This window comes from Pezoporus flaviventris, unplaced genomic scaffold, assembly GCF_033815535.1.
Source record: "Pezoporus flaviventris isolate CSIRO_AGI_PZ_B2104156 unplaced genomic scaffold, CSIRO_AGI_Pfla_v1 ptg000044l, whole genome shotgun sequence".
In the NCBI taxonomy this organism is placed as follows: domain Eukaryota; kingdom Metazoa; phylum Chordata; class Aves; order Psittaciformes; family Psittacidae; genus Pezoporus; species Pezoporus flaviventris.
Genome location: NW_026892592.1, coordinates 43,934 through 71,068, shown reverse-complemented (window position 1 = coordinate 71,068; position 27,135 = coordinate 43,934). Strand labels below are relative to the sequence as shown.

Below are 27,135 nucleotides of genomic sequence, written 5' to 3'. Positions count from 1 at the left end.
TGGGAATGCCAGGGTAGGTTTCTCATGGCTTTTAATACAAATCTCAGGGTATTTGCATGTGATTTGATATCCCATGGGGCTCCTTATGGCTGGGTGACATCTGGTCCTGTAGCTGAACAGCTTTTCCTTTGAAGCTCCTGCTTGTGGAATCATGTGATTTTGCAAGATTTTCAGCTTCATTTTTGAAGCAAGGTTTCCACCCAGTCTATTTCAGAAAAGTCATTCTTACAAGCTTGGAAACCAGCAGATGAGAGCTAAAAATGCCTTTGGTTTAAAAATGCCTTGATTTTAAAATTAATCTGATGATAAATTTTGAATGTTTTGATCAGGTAACATCGATGTATATGAATGATCTGTATTAATGTAGGCATGACTTGGAGATACAGAAGCTGGGCAGGATGGGTCTGGTGATGGTCTTAGAGGAAGCAATACTCTGATTTAGCATCTGTCATGTGAGATTTGGCAGGTTTTGCCTGTTTGGGGTCTGTCTTTGACATTGAATGAAATTCTGAAAAATAAAGGATTTTTTTTTTTTCAGGAGTTTGCAATAGTTATAGGAGAGTCTTGATGCTAGTTTGCCCCTGCAATAAGATGTTTAACTTACAATTAAAGCATTTGTTAACAAAAAAGGGGAGCTTGGAGGAAAAAACCCAAACACTTGAATGGCAAGTGGTTATATTTTGGGGTTTGATATTGGCTTTTCAAAGACAAATTCTGCCTTATGAATCAAAAATCCTTAAAAATTGCAATTGATGCAAGAGCATTCCTTTAGAACAGCCACTCCTTTCCCAAAATTATTCCCTAAAGAGGTTCCACTTACTCTTAGCATACAGCAGAGCATCATGAATTTTCATGAATGACTGAACAGCCAGAGCAAGGTCCCTAAGTTTGCAGACATTTGCACTAAGCTGATTACTAAAAAGGTATAATTTCCTGCTCAGGTCATCACTTTGGGTCTGCATGGTGTTTCCCTGGCCAGTACCTGTGGAAAATTCCTGCAGCTGAGCTTATCTTCATAGGTAGTACATCAGCTTTGGGGCTTTGCCTGTCCTGCCGTAGGTTTGCCGTGGGCTGTGCAGAGCCACTTTGTGCCTGCAGCAGAAGGAGGCACATACATACCTTGTTTTTGTGGAGGAGCTCGTCCACCACCTTGCACTGTGCCTCAGTTTCCCATCTGTAAGTGCAAATATCAGCAGTCTTTGCAATACCATGACTCACATTAATGTTTGCCAGTGAGGGAAGTAGCTTCACTCTGCTGATCTCCTGATTGCAAAGTATCTTTGGGGCAGGCATTATGGCAATGAGAATATAAGGACTCCCGTGTTTTGGATGGGTTTCATAACCCAGAGATGAGCATTCCTGATGATGCAAACCTGCCTTTCAGATGATTTTCCCTAATGATTAATCAACCCTGTGGTGACTGTTCAGACAGAGTTACTCTACGTTGGTATTTGCATCTACAGAGGAGGAGGCAGATTCCCTGTCTGTGTATAGATCCATCTCCTCTCTCCAGCCCCTGGCACTTGCTCCTGCAGAGGTGTCCAGTGAGGCAATGGCCCTGCCAGGGCCATCCCTGAACCCATTTCTACCTTCTTGCAAAGTGAACTCCTACAGTACATCATTCAAACCCAGCAACTCCACTTGTTTGTGTTCTTAGATGAAAGGTCCCTGACATTTAGCTTTTAAAAGTGCAAGCTAGCCATGCTAATAGGAGCTGCAGACTTGTAATTCTTCATCATTTGTTGAGCCCCAGCAACAGACTTAATTCTACCCACTTCCCAGGCAGTTACAAAGCAGTCCATGACAGCTCCACTCTAGTCGTCCTCTTTTCTTTCTTCACTGCTTTTCTTCCCCTTCTCTCCTCCATGGATGCCTAGACCTCACTGTGCCCATCATGTATGTATCCAGCCTCACATTAAGCAATATGACTAACATCCATCATGTGCTTGTGCCTGCAGATTATATTTGCATATTCAAAATTCCATACTTTATTTTTTCCCCTGTGCAAGCACTTACCAGAGCACAGTTTTGGCAAGTTAGCAGCCACAGAAAAAGCATCTGACTGTGTTTTTAGCATGGCTTGGTGATGGTCAGAGGCATGGAGAGCTTTTGCAGAGCAGGGGGGAGATAACTCACCACTGATTCTGTATCCATGCGGCATTGCTCACATGTGCCATCACTGATTCCCACCTTTCACAGTGGGCAATGCAGGCAGGTGAGGGAAGAAATGGACTATACCCGATCCAATATGAATCCAGCATAAGACCCTTTATTGTGTGACAAGCGCATATTTATATCATTCTACTTCCTTTACACACAATCACACATTCTTTTATTGGTAGCCTCGCATCCCTTTTATCTACTAAGTGCTAAGCAGTAACTTTCCACTCTTTTACTCCCTTATCATCTCGATTTAGCAACACTATTAAGGGTTGCAAATATTCACACTGTTTAGTCTGTCTTTGAGATGCACATCCTGCTTTATCTTGCAAACCGCCTGCTTTGTTTTGCTAACCGATCTTTACCCTTCATTGTCCTCTTTACAGTTCCCAAGGCTTAGGCCGGAGCAAGGCATTAACACCTGGTGTTTTCTTCACGGTTCCCAAGGCTGTCCAGGGCAACAGCACCTGGTATTTTCTTTACCGTTCCCAAGGCTTAAGCCGGGCCAGGGCCATAACACCTGGATCCATTTCGTTAACTATTTCTATCTGTCACCCACAGGCAGGAAGTACTAGCCTTCCATATAATGCCTGTGTGGGTTTTAGGTGAACATCTGGGGGACAACTGCTGTCCTGCAACCAGCAGCTGGGCACAGGGCAGAGAATGCAAGTCACCCAGTGCAATGCCTTTTCCTGCTGTCAGGAGTGCAGGAAGTACAGCTCTTGGGATGTCAGAAGAAAATATGCACCCACATGGATGCTCGAGAGGACCCAGATATGCAGGTAGCACATTTGGGGGTCATATTTTTACCAACAAGGCCCCCTGACTGATGGACATCAGCTGGGGTGGCCAATGAGGGTGTCCCCGTTATCACACCATCAGGACTGAGGCTGAATTAGCATCCTTCAGTCCTCTCTTTTCTCTTGTACATTTTCACTTTGGGATAGACGTTTCTGAGATGCCAAGCATTTGTGCATCAATCCTCCCTGGGTCTTTCTGATATCGAATAGCTGGAAAGTGATATCTGTAAAACTTGCTCCTTTTGTTGTAATTCAAGAGACCGTCCTAATTATTGCCATAGGATGTCTTTAATTAATATGCTGCAGAATTCAGAGATAAGAGGGAGTGTGGGAGCATACCAGGAAAGGTCCTTCACAAGATAAATGAGCAATTTGCAAAGCCTAGTTACTTCAGCTTGGCTTGGAAAAGTGGATGGTGGTCACTTTGGACAACACAGACCTCATTCCCAAATTTTGCTGAGTGGCAAAAGGAATCTGGGAGGCTTGGATCACTGCCATTGACAAACAGTCAGATCTGGCTCTGCTTCAAGGAGGGGACAGAGGCTACAGAGGAACCTGCCCTTTGAAGCCTGCTGCTCCTATGTCTGTGGAAGCCTGGGTATCTGTGCCCCTGTCACTGATTATTTTAGCTAAACTTGGAAATATCTTGCCCACCATGAAAGTGGGTTATTTGTATGGGTTTTTTAACTTAGTGTTAGTGATGGGTAAGGAATATTTTTTCAAGTGTTTTGACTTTTTCCAAGGTCATATTGTGATAATAATATGTATGTGTCCACCACCCTCAAAATGCTTTACAACATCCTAAATAACTCCTTAAATTTCTCCATATGAGAAACTGAAGTGGAGCAAGGCAGGGCAGGTCTGTGCAAACCACCCTGTGTGCTTTACCCCATGTGCTTGCGAAGGGCTTCATCCAGCAGGACATGGAACTGGTCATCTTGGTTCAGGAAAAGCCTGTGAGCAGCCTTCAGTCAGTAACGCTCTTACTTAATGGTGTTTCTGGACTGGAGCCAGAGGGCTCAGCGCCTGCAAAATGCTAAATCCTTGGTACAGGGAGAGGGAAGAAAGAAAATGCAGCCATTCCAACCCCCAAAACACTGACTTCTGTCTCCTTCCAATGCCATGGTAAAGATGAACCAGGTTTATATCCAAGTGCATGATCCCACCTTGGGCCAAGGGAAACCTCACCCGCATTACTGGGCTGCGAGCAGCCCATCATCCTAATTTTTTATGTGCAAAAAGGCACCTGGTATGGATTAAAATGGCATCAATAAAGTGACTCTTCTTGCCTAAGGCTTCAGCCTGATGTACTGTGTGGGAAGAGCAAGCTACAAACTGGTTGCCTCTTCCCAGTCATGGTGAAGAGCAAGAAGAAGGAGCTCCCACAACAGTCCTGGGCCCACGAGCATCCATGTGAGCCCCACCATAGCAGCTGCATCCCAGAGAGATGAGCTGGAGTCAGAGATTGGTCTCCTCCTTTCTGCTCCCCAGGAAAATCCCCCAAGCTCTTTGGCAAAGCCAAGGAAATGAATGGAAATCTGTTGTTGTTCCTGGTGTCTGTAATCATAGATCCTCCCAGAACACTTACAGATAGGAGCTAATTAGTTTTTCCAATACCTAGCTGAATTACTGGAGTGTGGCTGCATCATACCTGTTTCTAGCAGGGAACATGAGGTGCAGGGATTGCACCCAGCCATCTCACCACCAGCTTTGCATGGGGTCCTGCTCACTTCCCTATTTCTGCAAGGTGCAAACCAGGGCAAACTCTGATTTCAGGGATTTTGGCTTTATGGGGACAACAGGAGCAGCACTGCAGACTCTCTGCTGTTTTCCCAGAATGAATTTTAGCCTCCTGAGCCAAATGATGAGAAAGCACTGAGTGACTGCAACAAATTAGATTAGATTACTTTTTGGTGCTTGTGATTTCTCAAAACATATGATCTTCTGATGGAGAATCAGGAATGACGCACATGAAAAACAACAAGGTGCTTGGTGACAGCCAGCATGGCTTCATAAGGGGAAATCCTTCCAGATCAATTTGGTGGCCTTCTATGATGGGGATACGGAACTGATGGACAGGGGTAGAGCAGCTGACGTCATCTACCTGGACATGTGCAAAGCATTCAACACTGTCCCACATAATATCCTTGTCTCTAAATTGGAGAGACATCGGTTTGATAGGTGGACCACTCGGTGGATAAAGAACTGGCTGGATGGCCACACTCAAAGAGTTGTGGTTAATGGCTCAATGTCCAGCTGGAGACCAGTAACGAGTGGTGTCCCTCAGGGATCGGTGTTGGGACCGGTCTTGTTCAACATCTTTGTTGGTGACATGGACAGTGGGATTGAGTGCACCCTCAGCAAGTTTGCTGATGACACCAAGCTGTGTGGCTTGGTTGATACGCTGCAGGGAAGGAATGCCATCCAGAGGGACCTTGACATGCTTGTGCGGTGGGCTGATGCCAGCCTCATGAAGTTTAACCATGCCAAGTGCATTGTCCTACACCTGGGTTGGAGCAATCCCAGGTACAGCTACAGGTTGGGCAGAGAAGAGATTCAGAGCAGCCCTGCGGAGAAGGACTTGGGGGTGTTGGTCAATGAGAAACTGAACATGAGCCGGCTTCAGTGTGTGCTCGCAGCCCAGAAAGCCAACCGTATCCTTGGCTGCATCAAAAGGAGCGTGACCAGCAGGTCAAAGGAGGTGATCCTGCCCCTCTACTCTGCTCTTGTGAGACCTCACCTGGAGTATTGTGTACAGTTCTGGTGTCCTCAACATAAGAAGGTCATAGAACTGTTGGAACAAGTCCAGAGAAGGGCCATGAGAATTATAAGGGAGCTGAAGCATCTCCCATATGAAGATAGGCTGAGAAAGTTGGGGCTGTTCAGCCTGGAGAAGAGAAGGCTGCATGGAGACCTCATAGCAGCCTTCCAGTATCTGAAGGGGGCCTATAGGGATGCTGGGGAGGAGCTCTTCATTTGGAACTGTTTTGACAGGACAAGGGGTAACGGGTTAAAACTTAAACAGGGGAAGTTTAGATTGGATATAAGGAAGAAGTTCTTTACTGTTAGGGTGGTAAGGCACTGGAATGGGTTGCCCAGGGAAGTTGTGAATGCTCTATCCCTGTAGGTTTTCAAGGCCAGGTTGGACAGAGCCTTGGTGATATGGTTTAGTGTGAGGTGTCCCTGCCCATGTCAGGGGAGTTAGAACTTGATGATCTTAAGGTCCTTTCCAACACTAACTATTCTATGATTCTATACTTCAGAGGTCAGTGACTTCCTGCTTTCTGCTTTTAGCCTGCCTGCCTTCAGCCAAAGATGGACTCTGCATGGTCCTCAAGGCAGTAGAAATTCCTGCTGGAGTTTAAAAAGCCATTTAGAAACAACCCAGCCTTGTTCCAAGGGAAGCGAGCCAAAGAAAACCCAAAACTCAGGCTCACTCAGGATCACAAGCAAAGTTGGCCAACAATTGCATTGTCCATTTTCTTTTCTCCATGTTTCTATCCCATCCTGACTTTCCCCATCTTTCCTGCAAGCCTGTTCCCTTTCTCACATTCCAGCTGCTGTTTCCAAAAGGTGAATATTATAATTTATTTTTCTCTCCTTATCTCTGCTTTGCACCCTTGGGTGCATGTGGCCACATCCCCACTCTTCTTGGCATCACCTTTATCTTGGCCAAATCCTCCTGGAGCGATTACACCAGAAGTCAAAAATCCTCCCCCAGGGTAAAACTGTGGTGAGCAAGACCACAACCTGCTTATTCCCCTGGGCTCTGATTTTTCTGCAAAATTCTCATTCCCAGGTCAGGATTAGGCCCTCTTTTCAGCAGGATCATGGTGGTGGCTGAGATTTCTTGGCTTGGCTGCCCAGTGCTCTCCAGTCCCCCAGGAATTTCCCCCAGCCCTACCCCTGGCTGCACAGCTTGGCTGCCTGCACAGTGCTGCCCTGAACACATAATGGGTGATGCATTTTCCCTGATACAATCACTCCATTAATCTCATACAACTAATGCTTTGTGAAGATTTTAGAAATACTGATAGTACAGAAGGAGCTACAACACAGAAATGATTGCTGCTTCGGTTGTATTGCCATAGAAAGTCACAAATTACCTACCTCAGGAGGTTTTTCTTTCCATGACCAAGACTTTCTTGGCTGCTCTTCATCCTTTTTGACCAATGCAAAAGGGCCACTAGAAGTGGGATAGATATTTGTGGCATCTTGGAGGCAGCCATAAGAGTGACCTGTATGGGTGGGGGAAGAGCTTGGCACATTTTCTTCCCCAGCAATTCTCCTCTATCACAATGTCTGCTTCTTTTCCATATGGACCTGTCTTGAGCAATGCAATCAGCTTGTGGCCAGAATTGCAGAACCGTTGGCTTGCTCCCTGCTTCCCATGCCAATGGAGGCATGTTCCCCTCTTACACACAGTTAAAAGAAAGTATCTATCTGCCCTGACCCTGGGAGGTGCTCAACTCTCTACATGTGTACTAAAGTCCTTGAGGACCTCCATTCAGCATCTCTGCAGATCAGTCTGGGGACCTTTTGCATCAGATGTGCTTACCCCATTACACCCAGCCCGATCCTACAGTCCCCGCTGCACAGGCTTCCCATTGCACACTCCATTTTCAGCCCCCAAGCAATGAAACTGCTACAGCTGTTCCATCCTGGCATGTAAAGTGGAAAATCATAAACCCCTGTCTCCTCTGAAGGGAGAAAGAGTCTCCCAGCTCCTTGTGAGATTAAGCTTTGTGCGCATGTCTGCAAATGTTAGGGGGCAGAGGTTAAGCTGAGCAGTGCAAGGGGAGGAGGTGGCATTGCTTAGCAATGAAGATTGGATGGCTCTGAGACCTTCCAGTATTCATGGACAGATTCTGGGATATTTAGGGGTTTAAAATATAATGAAGTCAGATGAAGGAAGGAGTGCTGCTTGGGTGAGGAAGGACAGATGAACTTAGCTCTCTGGAATGAAGCTCTTTGATCTGCTGAAGGTCAATGAAGGTGGCCAGATGTCTTGGTGGTCATCAGGGAGGTGACTGTGCCCTCCTAGGCAATCTGCAGAGGTAATCCATGTTGCTGCCTCCAGCAGGGAAGCAATCAGGAAAGCAACACCACACATGAAAGCAGACTTAGGGTTTGGGTTTTGCTCTCTGATGGGAGTTACTCTGTGATGCTGGGAGGGGAGAAGCAGGATGGACTGGCTGGATGGGATCACTCCTCAAGCCCTTGCATCCTCTGCTTAAAAAAATCAGTCTTGGCAAGGAAATGCAGAGACTGCTCCTGGCAGCTGTGCAATTCTAGGAGTAGGTTTTAAGGCCATGCAAAGATGACAGTTTCCTGGGCACCTCTGACTTGCTGGAGATACACTGCAGCTGTAACCTGCTGTGACCAACTTGCTGCCTCTGCTCTAGCTGAGATGTGCTGTCATGCTTGCTCCAACAGCACTTTGTTCTGCTCTTTGCTGTTTCCTCTGGTTTTCAGCAAAGGGCCATGTCTGCTTTATGGTGCTTTGGTTTATTCTGTGGGTTTTTATCAGCTGCAGATTTGCTGGGGATGGGGAGGTCAAGGAACCAGCCAACGGAAAGGGATTCCAGGGCATGGGCAGGGCAGGCTCTGGCAGATCTCGCGCAGGACCTTTTCTCCCTGTCCCCTTGTGCACACTGGCATCTTACCCTGAAATCCATGGAATCTATCTCTAGGGGAAACAGGAGGCTGAGCATGGTGTGAGGACATCCCAGTCATCTTGGGGGCTCCCTTTGCAGGGATGCTCAGGGTGCTGGGGAAAATGTCTCTCACCCAGCTGCTGCCCATTGCCTGCTGGTTGTCCTGCCAAGATGCTCTGTGAAGGAGCCAGAAAGGGGAATGAGATGGTGCAAGATCTGAAAAGGATGAATGGACAGCAAGATGGTCTCTCCCTACCACAGAGACCATTCCAGGGTGCTGCTGGGCATGGGAAGAGCCGTGGGGGCATGACATCAGTTGTTTCATGTTCTTGGCAACCCCAAAATGTATTTGTCCTGGGTTCAGCTGTAACAGTTATTTTTCTCCTTCTTAGTAGCTGGTGCAGTGCTGTGTTTTTGACTTTCAGCCTAGGAACAACGCTGATAACACCGATGGTTTTAATTGTTGCTAAGTAATGGTTACTCTGCTCAAGGAGTTGCTCAGTCTCATGCTCTGCCAGTGAGGAGGGGCACAGGAAGCTGGGAGGAAGCAGAGACAGGACCCCTGACCCAAACTAGCCAAAGGGGTATTCCGTACCACAGCACATCATGCCCACTATATAAACCAGGGGGAGCTACCTGGAATTTACCCCGATTGCTGCTCGGGTTGGGCTGGGTATCGGCCAGCAGGTGGCGAGCAATTGTATTCTCTCTCCTTGTTATTCCCCTTATCATCATTATTATTATTGGTGGTAGCAGTAGTGGTTTTGTATTATGCCTTAGTTACTGAACTGTTCTTATCTCAACCTGTGGGAGTTACATTCTTTCAATTCTCCTCCCCATCCCGACCAGAAGGGGGGAGGGGGGGAAGTGGAGGGGAGGGGGGGGAAGTGAGCTAGTGGCTGCGTGGTTCTGAGTTACCAGCTGGGCTTAAACCACAGCAGGACTGCAGCAGGGCAAGTCAGGGTCACTGCTCAAACCCAACCACATGACATGTCTGATGTTTCCTCTGAGCTGTTTGCCAGTCATCTTGCCATTTGACCCCCATCCTTCTCCCTGCCAACACTGATACCAGCTCCTCACCCTGCCCTGCCGGTGCCTTCCATAATCCCAGTGCTCTACCTCCCTCCCCATGTGCTAATCCTATAAACCCACAGTAAATACTGCCCACCTGGCCCTGCCTCTCCATGTCTCCTCTCCAAGGAAGTCTTTGTGGGTTCCCCCAGCATTGTTTTGGGTGCACAAGGCTGTCACTCACATAATGGGTGCACCGCTTGCATTGGAGCACTGGGAAGGATCCCAGCCTCTAGGGGATTTGTGCAAAGCACTGGCAACTATTCAGTAAGACAGCCAATGCACCCCAAAATGCACTCCAAAATGTGCCTGGGTGCTGGTTTCACACTCTCAGGAAGCACTTTCTGTGCTCAGGGTGAGCTGCTCCAGCCTGTAACCATCTCCAAAGCTGAGTAGCCAGACACTCAGAACTGAGCCCCAGAGGTTGGGTAGTAGAAACCCTAAGGGAGTCCTGAGGGTGGGATCAGGATGAGAAATGAAGTGGAGCAAAAGGATGCGTAGCCGTGAGAACCCCACTCTCACTCCTTGCAGTGAGAGTGGGGTTCATCTGGGCTGGGGGTGGTCATGGCCAGCACAGCCTGATTTAATAATCCTTTCTGCTGGGCTGTTGGAAAATGTTGAGAGGGAAACACTGCAGCAAAGTGGCTAGATCTTAGGGAACAATATTTTTGCAGCCAAAAGAGCTGGCCAAGGTAGAACTAATGGGTTGCTCATGTCTTTGAATCACAGCCTGATTGCTAACAGCACAGAGCATCTTGTGTAGAGAGTGGATGGAAAGCCTTTATCAGGCTGAGCCAGTAGTAGACATCCAGGATGGTTTCATCTGGGCCATTTTAGTTGGATTCACACAGGATTCACTATTTCAGTATGCCTATTTTAAGACTCCCTTGGCGTGTGGGAGTAGGGCTGGCATGAAGGAAGGCCCTGATGCTGCTGCCTACATCCATCCTGGCATTGCTAGCCAGGATTGGGAAGCAGCAGGGCAGCCCGGGGCTGGGACCGTCTGCAGTATCCCAGCAGCACCAGTGCCAGGCAAGGAGCCATACCTGGGCTCATCCATCTGCCCTGCAAGGGTTTAGGCAGGCAGTGAATCACAGAATCATAGAATAGTTTGGGTTGGAAAGGAGCTTAAGATCATCTAGTTCCAACCTCCCTGCTGTGGGCAGGGACACCTCCCGTCACTGCATTTTGAGCTAGTCCAGAGAAGATTAAGACATCCTAAGAATAAAACCAAGCCACACAGTTCAACCAGCTTGGATGAAGTGTGAAAGTGTGCCAATCACTGAGCTCCAGGAGGGGAAGGGATTACAAACCCTGGGGAAGATTACCACTGGACATTTCAGTGCACAGGGCAGATGCTAAGCTCCAGTTGCGCTTCCTCAGCTGGGTGGATTTCTTGTGACTCCATTTGCAGTGCTGCAGTGTGTGTTTTTCATCTCACTAATGACTAATTAAGCAACTCCAGGAAGTGCCCACACAAATGTAGGAGTTCAAACAGGGGCACATTTCCAAGGAGAATAGCCAAATGTATCTCTCCCCATGAGGCTTTTATTTCTATAGAGCAGCCCCCTTCTGCTACATGCTGGATGAAAGGCACTGTGTATATAAATAAATGCATTGTAATATACCAACTGTTTTGATCACTGCTGGCAGCATGGACAGTGGACAGGATTGGATTCTGCTCCCAGATAACAATTCCCCTACCCCATCTCCCCACTCCCTTCCCTTTCAAATGAGGGACAGTACCTTGAAGCATCACTCCCTCCTTGGTGATACCTTGGCTGGTTTCTGATATTTCTGTGCTACAGCTGGAGTGCAAGCCTGCAATCCAACCAAGATATTATTTTTTCCTCCCACAGTGACATTACAATCCTTGTCATGGAGATGGGACTAGGATTCAGAGCTGCACTTTGCTGCTCCCACTAACCAAATTGCTTGCAGAGCAGTTTGATGTCATTAGTGCTCCACAGGATGCCATGCAATGAAGCCCCTGTTTGCTTTTGTCTCCTCTTCCCAGGGACATACCAGGGCCAGTGGGTCGGAGGGATGCGCCAGGGTTACGGTGTTAGGCAGAGCGTTCCCTATGGCATGGCTGCAGTTATCAGGTCACCCCTGAGGACATCTATCAACTCCCTGCGCAGCGAACACACTAATGGCACGGTGCTGCACCCCGACTCTTTGCCAGCAGTGGCTGGCAGCTCTGCCGTCTCCCGGGGTGGCTTTGTCCTCATGGCCCATAGCGATGCTGAGATCCTCAAGAGCAAGAAGAAGGGCATCTTCCGACGGTCGCTGCTGAGTGGGCTCAAGCTCCGTAAGTCTGAGTCCAAGAGCTCCTTGGCCAGCCAGCGGAGCAAGCAGAGCTCTTTCCGGAGTGAAGCCGGAATGAGCACGGTCAGCTCCACCGCCAGTGACATCAACTCCACCATTAGCCTGGGTGAGGGCGAAGCTGAGCTCTCTGTCATTGAAGATGACATTGATGCCACCACCACTGAGATCTACATCGGCGAATGGAAGAACGACAAGCGATCTGGCTTCGGGGTGAGCCAACGCTCGGATGGGATGAAGTATGAGGGAGAATGGGCCAACAACAAGCGCCACGGCTACGGCTGCATGACCTTCCCTGATGGCACCAAGGAGGAGGGAAAATACAAGCAGAACATCCTGGTCAGTGGCAAGAGGAAGAACCTCATCCCGCTGCGGGCCAGCAAGATCCGTGAGAAGGTGGATCGGGCTGTCGAGGCAGCTGAGCGGGCAGCCACCATCGCCAAGCAGAAAGCAGAGATTGCTGCATCCAGGTAAGGTGGTCTCCATCCCAACATGATGTCTCAGCAGAGGTCCTGCCCTGATGGCTGCGGTTGGATGGGAGAAGTGGAAAAAGGCTTTTTGCAGTCTAGGTGCTCAGTGGAATGTTTTAGGGAAGCTGCTGGAGGCAGGCAAGCATTGCTGTGGGTGTCTGCCAGTGCAGGCAGCGGTTGGTGCTGGCTGGACCACAAAGTGGGAGCAGATAGTGTCCTGGAAAGCCAAGCTGCTGGGCTTGTCCAGGTCTCATGGGTGTTGTTCAAAATGGGGTAAATACAAGCTGATTTGTCCTCCTGCTAATTCCAAGTGGGCTGTGGATGCACACTCTTCCCAACCAAGGCTATGCAGGGTCACCCAGAGCAGTGTAGCCTGTGCAGGGGGTGGTTACACCGTGGTGGAACTACACTTGTGGGTCATGGTGTGGGGCTCACAAGCTGATAGTTGTCACTTAGGAGCTATTGGGTTATTTACTCCATTTCTCCCTAGCCTCTTTAATAAGCAGGATGATACTCTTAGCAGAAGAGCTCCTAAGATGTTGTTTGCTCCTATCCTGTCTGACTTATAGCCAAGAGGAACCATCTTAGGCAACCAGGTTAGCCTGCACTGGGAGGATTCCCAGCTATTTCTGTTGCCAAAAGAGGTTTTGAGTGGAAAAGCAGTCAAATCACTGGCTGCAGCTGATGCCTGGGGAGGGCGTGCCCTGCCCGAGTCTCTGCTAGAAAGTAGCAGATCTGGGTGCCCAAATAATCCTTACAAGCCTCAAGAAGCCTCTTCCTCCCCTGGCTGGCTGTAGCCATCATGGAACTGCTCAGTGATTCAGGGCATGGACCTGATCTGGCTGAAAATGAGCAGGAAGGAGTGGGGGAAAGGGGTATTATCTAATTTAGTTTGAAATAGGGTCCAACTCCCAGCTCAAAGCAGGGACAACTGAGCACCTTCTAGATGGCTCCCAAGATGTGTCTGGAGCATCGTGATTTTCAGTGAGCTCCTAGACAAGTGGTGAGCTGAGGAAGAAAGGCTACTCTCTTGAATTCAGGGCTCTTTGTATCACTTTCTGGAGATGGTTTATTAGAGCATGATAATTCCTTTCTCTTTTATGAGCAAATGCTACATATAGCAGCCAGGCTGGGGAAAAGGGTCTAGGGCTAGGCCAAAACCCAGGTACCTCCTCAGTCTCCTGTGCTGGATTAGTTGTTGGGTCTGGATCATTTGTATACAAACTCACACTTGAAAACTTTATCAGCATGTCTGATGATGAATTATCTGCAATATGAATGAGACTCCCAGGCCTGCTTTGGGAGCATATTCGGGCTTGATGATGTTTTTGAGCTGATGTACCAAATTGTCAAAGATTTGAAAAAAAAAAAAAATACCACTGGATTGCCAGGTAGGAAACAGACTACAGAGCAACAGAAAGACTGTAGTTTACCCTGTCATCTGGGAATGTGAATGCCTCAGTAGAAATGCCTGAATCCTGGAAATGTGGAAATCTAATTTGCTGTGGGATGCCAGGTCTAAGAACCTAACATTCTCCACCCCCAGGTGTTAATGGTCGTGGAAAACCACAAGAGTGGGAATTGGAAGAGATATGAACAGGCTCAGCCCCAAGGTCTTGGAGAGTGTCTTGGGTATGCAATTCAGCTGCACTCAGGAGAGGCCCAAGGACTTCAATATGCCAGTCTGAAACCTGTGTTCCTTCACCTCAAGCTCTTCCCTTTTGTGAGGACTTTTGCAGAGACAGTCTCTCAGCACACAGAACCAAAAGATAGCAAGCTTTTACAAACCTAGAACCAGCTAGAAAGGCTTCCATATAATAAGTCTGATTAATTTTAAAGCTTCTAAATGAATAAACACTCCCCTGCAGTGTCCACCCCAAGTTGCATTGTCCAAATGGAAAGAAATGCACAACATAGGCAGTAGGTACATTAGTGGAGGAATACTGATGCTCTTTGGTGGCTCTGGGGCTCAAGGGTACAATATCCTCTGTCTAATACCAACGTGAGCTCTGGCTTACCAACACCTGGGGATTTTATAACAGCACTGGTATGTGTCTGTATATGTGCATGTGTGTGTATGTATGTATTCTTTCCTGTCTAATAATATGGCTGAGTTCACTATGCAGCCTTTCCCTTGGTGGGGGAAAATATGTGCCCACCCACGTATTTCATTAATTTTGTAAGATTTCAGTATTTTTGAAAACTCTACCACTCTGTCAGATTTGGTTGGAATTGGCCAACACATTCAAAAGTTATTAGTGTAGGAGTGATGACATATAGATAAACAGCACAATCACATAAGCCCCATTTCCTGAGGAAAGTAGGCTAAAAACATAGTGTACTGGAGACAAGTAAATTGGATTCTTAAAGTTGTTTTAGTCTGAACAGCGTACAATGTTATCTGTGACACAGGAAAATTAGATCATTTAAGGAACAATTTTTATGTTCAGTAGATGATTCTTTCAAATTTTCTTTGATGCATTTAAAATGAAAGAAGACTTTCTTCTTATATCTCCTATTTGCTGAAATAGTTTGTATAAAGTTAATGGGTAAGAAGAGCTGTGAATCAGGTCTGAAAAACTACCACTGAGATCAACTATGGGTTTTCAGAGGGAGCCAAGGGGGAAGCCCTTTTTCAGCCTGTCTAAAATGAAGGTGCAGGGTGTCCTCTTTGTGCTATGGGGTGCTCCATTCCCCTCTCCTATCAGCCAAGAGCCATCGCTCTTCTTCTGCTACCCTGGAAGGATGAAGGATGCACTAAAGATGCTGCCTCCCATCTCATTAGTGATAACATTGATACCTAAGGCAAGTTGTCCATAGGCACTGGTGTGTCATGGTCAACTAAAATATAATATCCAGGCAAGAGAAGTGGGCCAGGAAGCTCATCCTCACCCTTTGGCTTTCAGCACATCCACCAGCCGTGGAGGATAGATGCATGTGGAGCATATGGGAGAGATCAGGACTGACTCCAGCTCTCAGCAGCAGATGGTGGTAGTTTTAATGCAAGGCAAATAAACCCTAATTCTCTCCAGGTTTTTTTTCTGCTGCCACAGTTCAAGGTTTTGTAATTAGTGGCTGGACTACTTATGAGAGGCAGGGCCATCACTAGTGCTAGGGATATGAGTCCCAGACAGGTGGCATTTGGCAAGCACTCAGCACAAGCTTTGTGGGACCCTGTTGTTCAGCACCTTAAATAACAGCACCTCAAATAACAGCACCTCGGAGCAGCTGATGACCTAGCACCCTGGAGGGGATGCTGCTCTCAGGTTAGTCCTAAGTAACACACTTTCAGACATAATTATAGCTGAGCCATTCACCAATGATGAGAAAATATGATTAAGCTCAATAGTCTCAGGAGGAGTACAGTGTCATTCAACTTCAGAAAGGGAAACTGGAGAAAAAAAGGAAAAGGAAATGAATAAAGGCAAACTGGTAGTGAGGACAGGTAAAGGAAAATGTTTAGACTCATCATGGATGCTCTTTCAGGATGCTGCAGTGAGGGCAAAGTATTTGTTTGCGTTTGAAGTATGATGGGGAGCAGGAAGGCAAGAAAAGCCCCAGACAGCTGAACAGCAAAGTGTGGAAGGTTGTTTAAGCCAAACAGATATTTTCTTCAGAAAAATGGAAATGCAGCCCAGGCAAAACCCACAGAACAGAATAGATTCTGCAGTTCTGATCCCAAGCATTTTAAGTTGTGGTAATGTCACTACTGGCAGTACACTGAGCCATGATAATGCTGCTTAATACTCTCTCAGGCCTGTGCCTGCAGCTTTGCAATTGTACTTAGCTGCATTTGATTTAAGGTTTCTGATGTCTTTTCTGATGACTGGGGGAAGTGGCTGCAGGGCTCCCACTTTAGTCTCACTCTAATCCCTGCCTCATGCTGCCAGTGGGGCTTTTGCTGCAGATGGAGGCAGGGAGGAGGAGGAGGGATATGGGTTAAGGAGAATGCTGTGGCCCCAAAAGGGTTTTGTGTGCCCTTCCTCAGGTTGGGATGGTAGGGATGAACCAGCAGTGGACTAAAGCTAAAGTGAGTCACAGCAGAACTGGCTGTGGGGATGGGGCTGAGCAAATGCTTCAGGGATCAAACCAATTGTGTCAGGGCCTCCCTCTGCCTTGTCCAGCCCTTCTTTGGGCACCTCTGGGGCCAGTTCCTCTACTTATGGTCCCTTAGAGAAATGCTGCTTTCTTGGCTGAGGCCATACAACCCAGCTAGAGCTTGGGGCTTTGCATTACTTGGGGACCAGTGGGGTCACTGACTGCATCACCTGGTATCCTCTGGGTCTCATGCAGGGAGAGCATGCACCCTCCATCCTTTGCCAGTCTCTTCACCCTTTCCTTGAGGCATGCAATGAAAAAGGGAGGAAAACGCAGAGGGGATGGATGGAGGTAACTCAAGGGCTGAGATCAGCTGGGACAGGAGGTAATTCTCTTTATGGCAGCATTTTCTTTTTCCTTCCTGCCCTCTCTCCCCCCAACCAGCTCCTGTGCAAAGACCAAGGCTGGCAGCCTCCAGCAAGCTTTACCATTGACACATAGCTGCGCTGCATCACAGCACACTGGCTTTCCTTCCTGCCAGCTCCTTCCCTCTGTCCCCTCCCTGCCCCCCTCCTGCCTGTGCACAAGCTCCGGTGTGTGACAGGAATCAGGCAATACTGTGGCAGCAGAGATTAGGATCATCTGTTATTCCTCCCATCCCTGTGCCGCTGTCAGATGGGATGACACAGGCACATCTGACTCACTGGCGAGCGCAATTTCCACCTCTAGTTCAGGACACCCGAGGAATAGCAGATCCCCAGATGGCATCCCAAAGCACTGCATCCTTACTCATTACCAGCTCTTGAGGGATCTGCTGTCTGCACTGTGACTAAATTCTCCTGCAATGCCAATTTAATAACTTCCTGCTCAGACAGGATTTGCAGCATTAAGCTTTTTTGTGGATGTGTCAAAAGTCAGGACTAGGTTGGAATGCTTGTGCAGGGCCAGCTCTGCGAGTCCTCGACTGCTAGTTACCTCTCTGCCTGCGCTGCAGTGCAGGGCTGGAGGGGCACATCCATGCACAGGCATGAACAGGCTAGAAAATTAAGTGCCTTTCATAGGAATGATGCTTTACAAAATAATCCAACTGGAAAAAACTCAGCAGGGTCCTTTTTAGCTTATAAGAGAGCAGCTCAGTGTGAATTTTGCTAGCCCCTATCTTTTCATTGCTCTCCCATCCTTCAACCATGACTCCCAACTTGGTGGCTCCCACCGCCTTCCCTCTCTTCTGAGCCAAATATGAACTAAACCACCCTGGCTCCGTGGCCCAGGTGTGTGACATGCGTTTGTATAATTATTTCCAACATTGCTAGGTCCTGATGAAATAACATGGTCAGGGCAGAGATTCACAGCCCGTTGGATTTGCCATGGTCCCAGTCGGATCTGCTCCCTGTGCTCATTGGGGAAGATCTCCAAAATCATGCAGTCCTGGCAGACACGGCTTGTGTTACAGCAGGTCTACAGCAAAGTCCAGCTGGAGGGGATGGTTTTGCCATAGAATGAAGCTGGAGAAGGGTCTTGGGATGTGTGACAAAGCCAGGATAGGAGAGCTGTGCCAGTGCTGGAGCATGGTCGCTTTTTCAGCAAGACCAGATGGAAACAGGCAGGGATGACACCGTCCAGCAGTGCAGCAGGAGGAATGGGAGGGTGATTCACTCCTGGCAGCCACAGCTTCCATGGGAAGGGGCTGCCCTGGAGAGCTGGGCAGGAGGTGGGGGCCAGCATGGGGGGCCAAAGGGGAGGCTGCCACCTCCTCCTCCTCTTCCTCCTCTTAGCATCACACAGCAGCCCATCGCAGCCCAGATCAGCTGCTTGGTTTCTGATCCAAGCATTTTACTGTCTTAACACATGGGCTGAGTGGCTGGCACTGCTCTCCTGCTGCAGAATCAGCCCTTCTCGGTGCAGGATGATGATAGTCCCCTGAGCAGTGTTAGATGCCCCCACTAACACAACAATCTCCTGCCCACCCTGACTGACTGCACAATACAGGGAAGAGGGAATGAGCTGAAGAAGAGGGTGGTGAAGCCTCTTCTTCATGCTGAAGCCTTCTAGCTTTTGGGTGGAGCAGCCCTTCATCAGATGGGGGAAAAAAAATAAAGGAAAAGCCAACAGCAGCCACAAAAATCCAGCCCCTGATTTTCCTTTCTGCTCTTTTTCCTATTCAATGAGCAGAAACTGCAGCGTTGCTTTTCTCAGTGATCTTCATGAGGAAAGGGAGAGATCCTCCCCCAGCCTGCACAGCTGCCTGGCTCACAGCCTTATCGCTCTCCTCTATCCTCATCCTCAGCCTCTGTGGGGTGCAAGGAGACTGGTGGGGGTACATCCAAACCTGGCAGGCCCAAGGATTAGGTGCTGACTGTAGCATCCCAGCCCCCTAAACCTCCTGGCTGCGTCAGTGGGAACAGCTGTGACATGTCCCTGCTTGCTCCCATGCTGCATCCCAGCAGTGCTGCACCCCAAAGTTTCGATAACAGAGGAGAGCTGAGGGGAAAATCCCTATGCTACAGCTATGCTGCTTTCCCATCTCGCGAGGGAGACCTGTGTGCTTTTTCCCTTGCCCAGCTATCCCTTTTTGGGTTTCCTGGCATGTGTTCCTGCTGGCTGCAGTGCCCCCCCCCCCCCCCCCCCCCAGCCCTCCCACCTGTTTTCCTGAAGCAACATCCCCAACACCTCCATGCTCCTTTCCCCCCCAAAGCCCCTTCCTCCATGGAGAGAGGAGAAAGCAATATCAGGAGCACAACTGAGATGAAAATGCAGAGTGAAGGAAAAATGCTATTTTCCTTGCTGATGTTCCTGAGCGTCGCTTCCCAGTACAGACAGAGATTGGGATGCTGGAGGGACTGGCACTGCCATGGGGGGGGGGGGGGGGGGGGGAGGCTCACAGTCCCTGGGTGCTCTTGCAGTCAGTTTGAAAAGCCTCAAGCAATGAGGTTTCTGTTGCTTCCTCCATGCAGGAAAATAACTAGCTGTCCTGGCTTCCTAATCCAGGAAATTAAAGGATTTGACCATAGACCCTGCTAAGCAAATTTCCCCCTGAAAATCCCAGGGAGATTTAACCCACAGAGCCATCTGATTACCTCTTTAAAGTTGTGACTAAGAAAGTGCTCAGCACCCTGAAATCCCATCTCAGCATCAATGTGGCTGTGCCTGGTGCTCAGCCCACCATCTGGTGAGACCTTCTTTTCAATTTTAGCCCACCTCTGCCGCCCCTTTTCAATGTTGGGCATCAGCCCTTCACTGCCTGCTTGCTGCCTATGGGGAGAGCAGAACCTCGCTGCAACCGTGGCCCAAATACCCTCCACCCCATCCCTGTGTGTCGCCCTCCAGGGACATGGAATGTTATTTGTGGACTGTTGGTTTTCCTGGTTCAACATCAGGAGCAGGTCACATGGGAGACAGGCTAGGTTTACCCCAATGGGAAATGAGTGAGCTCTGTGCTAGCAGCACCAGCTCCTGTTCATGGACCTTGATAGCAGAAGGGAACATGTGACCAGGTCCTATAGCTTTGCTAAACTCATTCTGCTCAATTAAAGCACATCTGGTATCCATCCCCAAAGCAAAACCTGCTGGAGATGGTGAACCCAAGCAAGGCTGGGTCAGTGAACACCCTGCCATGAAGCATCCTTGTGAGTCTTGATGTCTTGATGATTCCACCCTGAACCCTGAGCAGCAGTTCCTCAGGGTTGGACTGCCTTATGGAGTTTGTGGGTTCAAAGCTGGTCACCATGGTAATGAAGGCTGTCCCACAGCCCTACCACTGTCAGGCAGCCATGGCTGGTCCCCATCCAACAGAGCAACATCTCTGGGGATCTTCATATAGCCATGACAGGTGGCAACTTCCTAACCCTTTGGTCCTGGGGATAAACCCTCCAGGATAGCAGTGACAGAGAGAAGAGCTAGGGATGAAGCACTTTTTTCCAAGGGGAGAGGTGAGGGGCAGGACTGGTGCAGGGTCTGATAGCCCTCCAGCTCACCTCTGCTCTCTCTGGAGAAACAGGCAGCAGTCTTCTCTCCTTTATCTGGATGCGTCTGTCTGCTCTGACACTCATCACCATAGCATGGAGGTGAAGCATAAATAATTAAAAGCCCAGATTCTCTCCTGGCAGAGCAGGGCTCTGGGTTCCTTCCCCTGTTGTGCTGCTGGCTGCTTAAGTGGAAATTTTCACGGGCTTTGCCTTGGAGGCAGCACAGACCTGCAAACCCAGCCCCGTCTGCTGGCCTCTGGGCATGCTGGTGTTTGGGGATCAGCAGGGTCACCTACTGCCATAGCAGGTCCCCAGCAACAGCATCCTATCCAGGGGATCCCACAGGGTGCTTGGGATGCGCTGGGATGAGCAGCACTCACCAGCTGAGGATCAAAGCGAGTGCAGGTAGGCAGTGGGGCTGAGTGGGCAAACCCTACTTCAGACCCAGCAGCTCATGCATGGCCCCCCATCTGGAGAAGCCTCCTGAGAAGCAGGTAATTTGGGGGTGCTGTCTGGCTTTTGGGCTCCTGGGTGTTCAAAAATCCCCAGGTGACAGGGAGGAGAAACTCATGCAGTCAGCAGGGATGAGGAAAGAGGCTCCTTCTGGGTGGGCTCTGAAGTTTGAGGCAGGCAGGAGCTGCTCGTTGCTGTGACAACGAGATGGTATATGTTTCTTTCCCCTCCCACATCCATCAGGGCTGTGGCAAACACTTGCACTGCAGAGGGGTCTGCCCACCCCTGCCTGGCTGCCCAGGGCACACCCAACCCCTCTCCCTTCTGCCTGCACCCACCATGGAGGGTGCAGGGGACCAGGCAATATGTGCCATGGGGCCAGGTCAGCCCCAAGCAGCACTCAACATGACAAGAAATTTAACCAAACATTCTTGTCCCCTCCATCCTTTCAGCCCATGAGGACCAGAGCTCCAGAGAGTGGTGACAGCAGCTTGTCATGGAGAATATTTCTGCAGTGTTTTAGCATCTGATGTTACTTTTATTAGGTCTGATTTGCAGCTGAGATTTCTGTGTAGGTCTACATCCAACCCAACTCTGCTTAGGGCTTGGCTGCACTGGGGGGTGGTGGTACACCGGGTTTGGGGCACAGCCAAGCAAAGTCCTTGTCCCCACTCAGCACCTTCCAGGATGGTATAAAGTAATGAGGTTATGGGGGTGCAGTTTGTGGCATGCTTTCTGTGGGGAGCATTTTTGCTCTGGGTTGGCATTTTCTCATCATTCCTGTGAGCTGTTGGTAGGCAGATGTGGGAGCTGGATGTGGTAGCTGTGGATGGAGAAAATGCTGCTGTGTCCCACACATGGCTGTCTCCAACCCAGCCACTTTGGGGCCAGTTGACCCTTACAGCAGAGAAGAGCTTTTCATTATCACTAGGTCCATCCTGGTGAGGCTAAATGTGGCAAGAGGTGCATGGAGTGGTGCCCATCACCAGCATCTCGCTGCAGCCTCCTCCCAGATGTGTGCAGCAAGATGTGGATGTATTTGTTTTCCAAGCATCTTAGGGCCCTAGTGGTTGAAATCATAGATTCATAAAATCATAGAATAGTTAGGGTTGGAAAGGACCTTAAGATCATCTAGTTCCAACACCCCTGACATGGGCAGGGATACCTGTGTAAACCATGTCACCCAAGACTCCATCCAACATGGCCTTGAACACTGCCAGGGATGGAGCATTCACAACTTCCCTGGGCAACCAATTCCAGTGCTTCACCACCCTCACAGTAAAGAACTTCCTCCTTATATCTAACCTAAACTTCCCCTGTTTAAGTTTTAACCCGTTACCCCTTGTCCTATCACTACAGTCCCTAATGAAGAGTCCCTCCCCAGCATCTTTGTAGGCTGCCTTCAGATACTGGAAGGCTGCTATGAGGTCTCCATGCAGCCTTCTCTTCTCCAGGCTGAACAGCCCCAACTTTATCAGCCTGTCTTCATATGGGAGGTGTTCCAGTCCCCTGATCATCCTCGTGGCCCTTCTCTGGACTTGTTCCAACAGTTCCATGTCCTTTTTATGTTGAGGACACCGGAACTGCACACAATACTCCAAGTGAGGTCTCACGAGAGCATTGTAGAGGGTCAGGATCACCTCCTTCAACCTGCTGGTCATGCTCCTTTTGATGCAGCCCAGGATACGGTTGGCTTTCTGGGCTGCAAGCGCACACTGAAGCCGGCTCGTGTTCATTTTCTCATCATCCAACACCCCCAAGTCTTTCTCCGCAGGGCTGCTCTGAATCTCTTCTCTGCCCAACCTGTAGCTGTGCCTGGCATTGCTCCGACCCAGGTGTAGGACCTTGCACTTTTTGTGGTTAAACTTCATGAGGTTGGCACTGGCCCACCTTATAAGTGTGTCAAGGTCCCTCTGGATGGCATTCCTTCCCTGCAGCGTATCAACCAAGCCACACAGCTTGGTGTCATCAGCAAACTTGCTGAGGGTGCACTCAATCCCACTGTCCATGTCACCAACAAAGATGTTGAACAAGACCAGTCCCAACACCGATCCCTGAGGGACACCACTCGTTACTCCAGTATCTGAAGGGGGCCTATAGGGATGCTATGGAGGGACTCTTCATTAGGGACTGTAGTGATAGAGCAAGGGGTAACGGGTTAAAACTTAAACAGGGGAAGTTTAGATTGGATGTAAGGAGGAAATTCTTTCCTGTTAGGGTGGTGAAGCACTGTAATGGGTTGCCCAGGGCGGTTGTGAATGCTTCATCCCTGGCAGTGTTCAAGACCAGGTTGGACGAGGCCTTGGGTGATATGGTTTAGCGTAAGGTGTCCCTTCCCATGTCAGGGGTGTTGGAACTAGATGATCTTAAGGTCCTTTCCAACCCTAACTATTCTATGATTCTATGATTCTATGACTTGTGTACGTTTAGGTTTTTAAGATGGTCTCAAGCCAAATCCTCTCCTACTGTGGGCCCAAGGTCTTCATTCGCACAGTCCCTGCGTCTGCCTTCCAAGCCTTGGGTGGTGCAGTCAGGGCCTTTGCCAGTGAAGACCAAGGCAAAGAAGTCCGTCAGAACCTCAGCCTTCTCCAAATCCTTTGTAGCCAGTTCTCCCGATAGGTTCCAGAGGGGGTCTACATTGTCCCTTGTCTGTTTTTTATTCGTTATGTACCTATAGAATCCCTTCCTGTTATCCTTAACATCCCTAGCCAATTTATGCACAGATAGCTAATTGGTGTATCTAATATTCCACCCCCTGGGTACTGGAACTGTATTACTGCCTTCACAAATCACTCAAGGCAAGACTAGTGCAATAACAACCAAGCCAGAAGATCTGTGAAAAGAGTCAAGCTGGAATTAAGAGTGGGTTTTATTGGGGCAATGAATACCAGATAGGGAAAATAACAAACGTGTTGCTAATTGCTGCCATCTCCCCACACCCTGAGGGAAATATCTGGACAGATACTGGCCCTGGGTTGCACCAGCCCTGGCTCTTGTAGTCAGCTTATTGTGCCAGTCTTTTGGGGCCACAGAGGTGCTGGATGAAGGATGCTCTACCTGATGAAGGCTGATGAGCTTGTTATAAATGTGGCTCAAATAAATTGACGAGAGCCAGACCAATGAATCAAATCAGTTTATTGAGCAAGTGACAGCAAGCAAAACAGCGCTGGGTGGCCGGGGAGTCTCCGCTCCGCCAACGGCACGCACCCCACTTCCCCAAAGTCACTGGTTTTATACTCTTCTTCATCCGATATACATGTCACCTCCTGGCGTCCTCTGCATCTGTGTGATCTGTAGATAAGGGGTCTCATTCTGTCTCCTGGTGGGTGTGGGAAGGAAGGCTCCTTATCGCCTTCCCCATGCATCGTTTACTTTAACAGATACCCGCGGTCTATAAGCAACATGTCAAAGCACCGTAATTTTCCAGTAGCTATTAAGCAAGCAAGTCTCTAAGCAAGTAACTCCTAAGCAAGCAAGATTTGATTAACAAACAGGAATTTACTCGTTACACCAGGAGCCTGGGGTTTTTTGTGCTCCTTTGCATGGTTGATTTGTAGGTGTACAGGCAATATAGAAAAGATTAAGACCTAATAATCCTGCTGAAATCAGCTCAATACTGAGCAAAGGGCTTAGTACTTGTGATCTCCTGTGTGCTCCTGTTGAGGAGTTGGGGCTATCTGGAGAGCTCAGGGGAGGTTTCCATCAGCTCTTGTCATGGGATGGAGGAGGGCTGGAGATTTTCATCCCTGCAGCAGGATCCTGACAATAAAGTAGCATTTTCATACTTCCTTGTGAAGCCTAAATCCCACCAAGGAGGGGATCTCCCCCAGATGAGCTTTTAGTTCACGGGGCATCAGAGAAACAAGGGTCTTGCTTGCAAAAGGACATGTGAATTCTGGAAAACAGACCTTCTTTTCCAGGAATCTTGCCCGAATGATGCTTTTTCACATTTAAACCACAAGTAATGCAGATTTCGCCCTGAGTTCAGAACATAGCTTCCTTTGGCCCCAAACATACTTTTGCTCAGTCTGCTACCTATTTTTAATTTAAGAAGAGCATGTTTTTCATACAGGAATTCAAGAAAGAAAGGAATAAGGATGGCAAGTCCTTCATCTGGTTCAAGTTTGTCCATCACTGCACTCAAACAAAGCTGGATAGAGGAGACAGACTCATAAAAGAAACAGTTTTCTTGTGACACCAGGTGCAGTTACAGGTGTCACATTTACAACTTCCAAACAGCCCCATCTCTGTTCAGGGATGTTTCTGGTGTTCTGTAAATTTGCTCTAATTTACAGACTAATTTTCAAGCAGTTTGTCCCACTTGTTCTGCCAAAATGGTCCATTAACCTAAACACAACTCAAGCCTTGCCTGGTTTTAATTTTGCTTCTATTTTTCCTGAAACCATCAAGTGTCACAGATTTTGCTTAGAGTTCACCCCTTTTTGGCTAAACTGGCCTTGAGCATTGTATTTGCAGCAGAAGCCCTTGCACCAGCTCCTTGCTCACACAAAGCCAGGCCAGAGTAGCTGTTGGCATTCCTAAAAAGCCAAGTTCTTCCTTGCAAATCAGGCTATTCCAGTATCTTATAGATTAGCTGGAGCTGATAAAGTTGACATTATGAATCACTTGCAGATATTATCCTTTCCCTTGTCAGTTCTGGCCAAATCACAAGAGATCTGCAAAGATTTACAGAAATTTGGCTGCACTTTTTCCCTGCCTCCTGCCAGCTCTTCTTGCCAGTTTGACCATTTGCCTGGTAATCCTCTGATAAGTTGGCTTGGCAAAAAATTCATAAGAAAAATATTCCAAGCCAGACCCAGTGTGGACTCTTTGCCCCTACCCAGACCAGACCCTTGGGTCTCAAAATCTATAAACCACACCTAACCATCACCATTGTGGCTCTTCCCAGCCCCATCCTTGACAAAACACTCTCCTCCAGATCAGCAGTGGCAGAAGGAACCCAGATGAGCACCTTCCAGATGTGCAACTTTTCATCAGCTCAGATAAGATGAGAGGGGCACTGTGCTCTTGCAAACAAGACAGTGAGCTCATCACAGGGTGGAGGACACCACTGGAGGTAATGGAGTGATGCAAGGGGATCTGTTTAATTCCTCCCACCTCTGAACATCCCCAGCCTCCTCCTCCAGCTGTGATGAATCCATAGGGAAGGATCCAGCCTTATTTTGTGGTTTCCAGGATGGCGTTTCAGTCCGGCAAAGATTTATGGCAGGAGAAGAGTGATTAGTTTGGGCCCCATCTATGTGTTCTGGGGGAAGACCCACTTTACAAGGAAATGAATTCAAACAGTTAACAGGGGAATTAAGATTTAGCACAGGCTATGAGCAGCGAGCATGTATAGAGGAGACAGCTGTTAAAATTAGGATGTGACAATGACATCATGTGAGCACTCACTGGATTACTTGCATTTATTTGGAAATACTTATGTCTTCTATTATGCAACATATAGATCACCATAATTCTGCTTTTCACTCTGACGGCGCGTCTCCTTCAAACATCTTAGAGAGCATTACAAGCAATTAATCCTGCTGTGCCTCTGTGCAGCACTCAGCATTACATCTGCTTTGTGGGTATCAAGTATGTTTTAGATTGGAGATGGCTTAATTAATGTGATTGATTTTTAACTCTTTCTGCACCAAAGCCCCAAGTTGCTGCTCTTCCTGGGCTGGTCTTGGAGTCCACAGAGGTGAACTGGTCCAGAAATCTCTGGAGCGAGTTTTTCAGAGATACAAATCCATCCATCCATCCCCCAGGGATGGTGATTTTGACCTATTTTGGTAAAAAAAAAAGGGGAGGTGATGAATGCTGGAGAGGGGAGCATGGTCTGAGTGAGTGTTGAGCAGAGTGAGTGCATTTAAACTCAATTTTTTGGTTACATCAGTCATGGAGGACCTGCAGGACCTGCAACAGCATCACCACAGCCCTTCCACCACTTTTGATAGAACCCTCAGCTACTCCAAAGCAGGCAATTTATATAAATAAAGCATTTGTTAGAGCAAAACCAACTTGTCAGCACTTGAAAACAAGTGACAGGTCAACTCCAGGAGCAGGGACCAGACGTCTTGCCCAGGCTCAAAGAGGTGACAGCACACAGGCATGCACACACCTAGCTCCATATCCCTGGCTTGTGCTGCATGATGCAATGGTAGGCATGTTACTAGCCCTATTTTCCATTTAT

The 27,135-nt window shown here is 48.5% G+C and overlaps 1 protein-coding gene across 5 annotated transcripts in view; it reads left to right on the top strand.

The window, feature by feature from the left end:
- Positions 1 to 27,135, top strand: part of LOC133276331 (junctophilin-3) — a 60,772-nt gene that overhangs the window by 6,213 nt on the left and 27,424 nt on the right. For all 5 annotated transcript variants that reach the window (XR_009745827.1, XM_061467055.1, XM_061467054.1 and 2 more), the window contains exon 2: positions 11,706 to 12,483. Coding sequence is in view for 4 of the 5 variants with exons in the window: in XM_061467055.1 (XP_061323039.1) it covers positions 11,706 to 12,483 (778 nt within the window). In the remaining variant the exon portion in view is untranslated. The remainder of the gene's footprint in view (positions 1 to 11,705; positions 12,484 to 27,135) is intronic.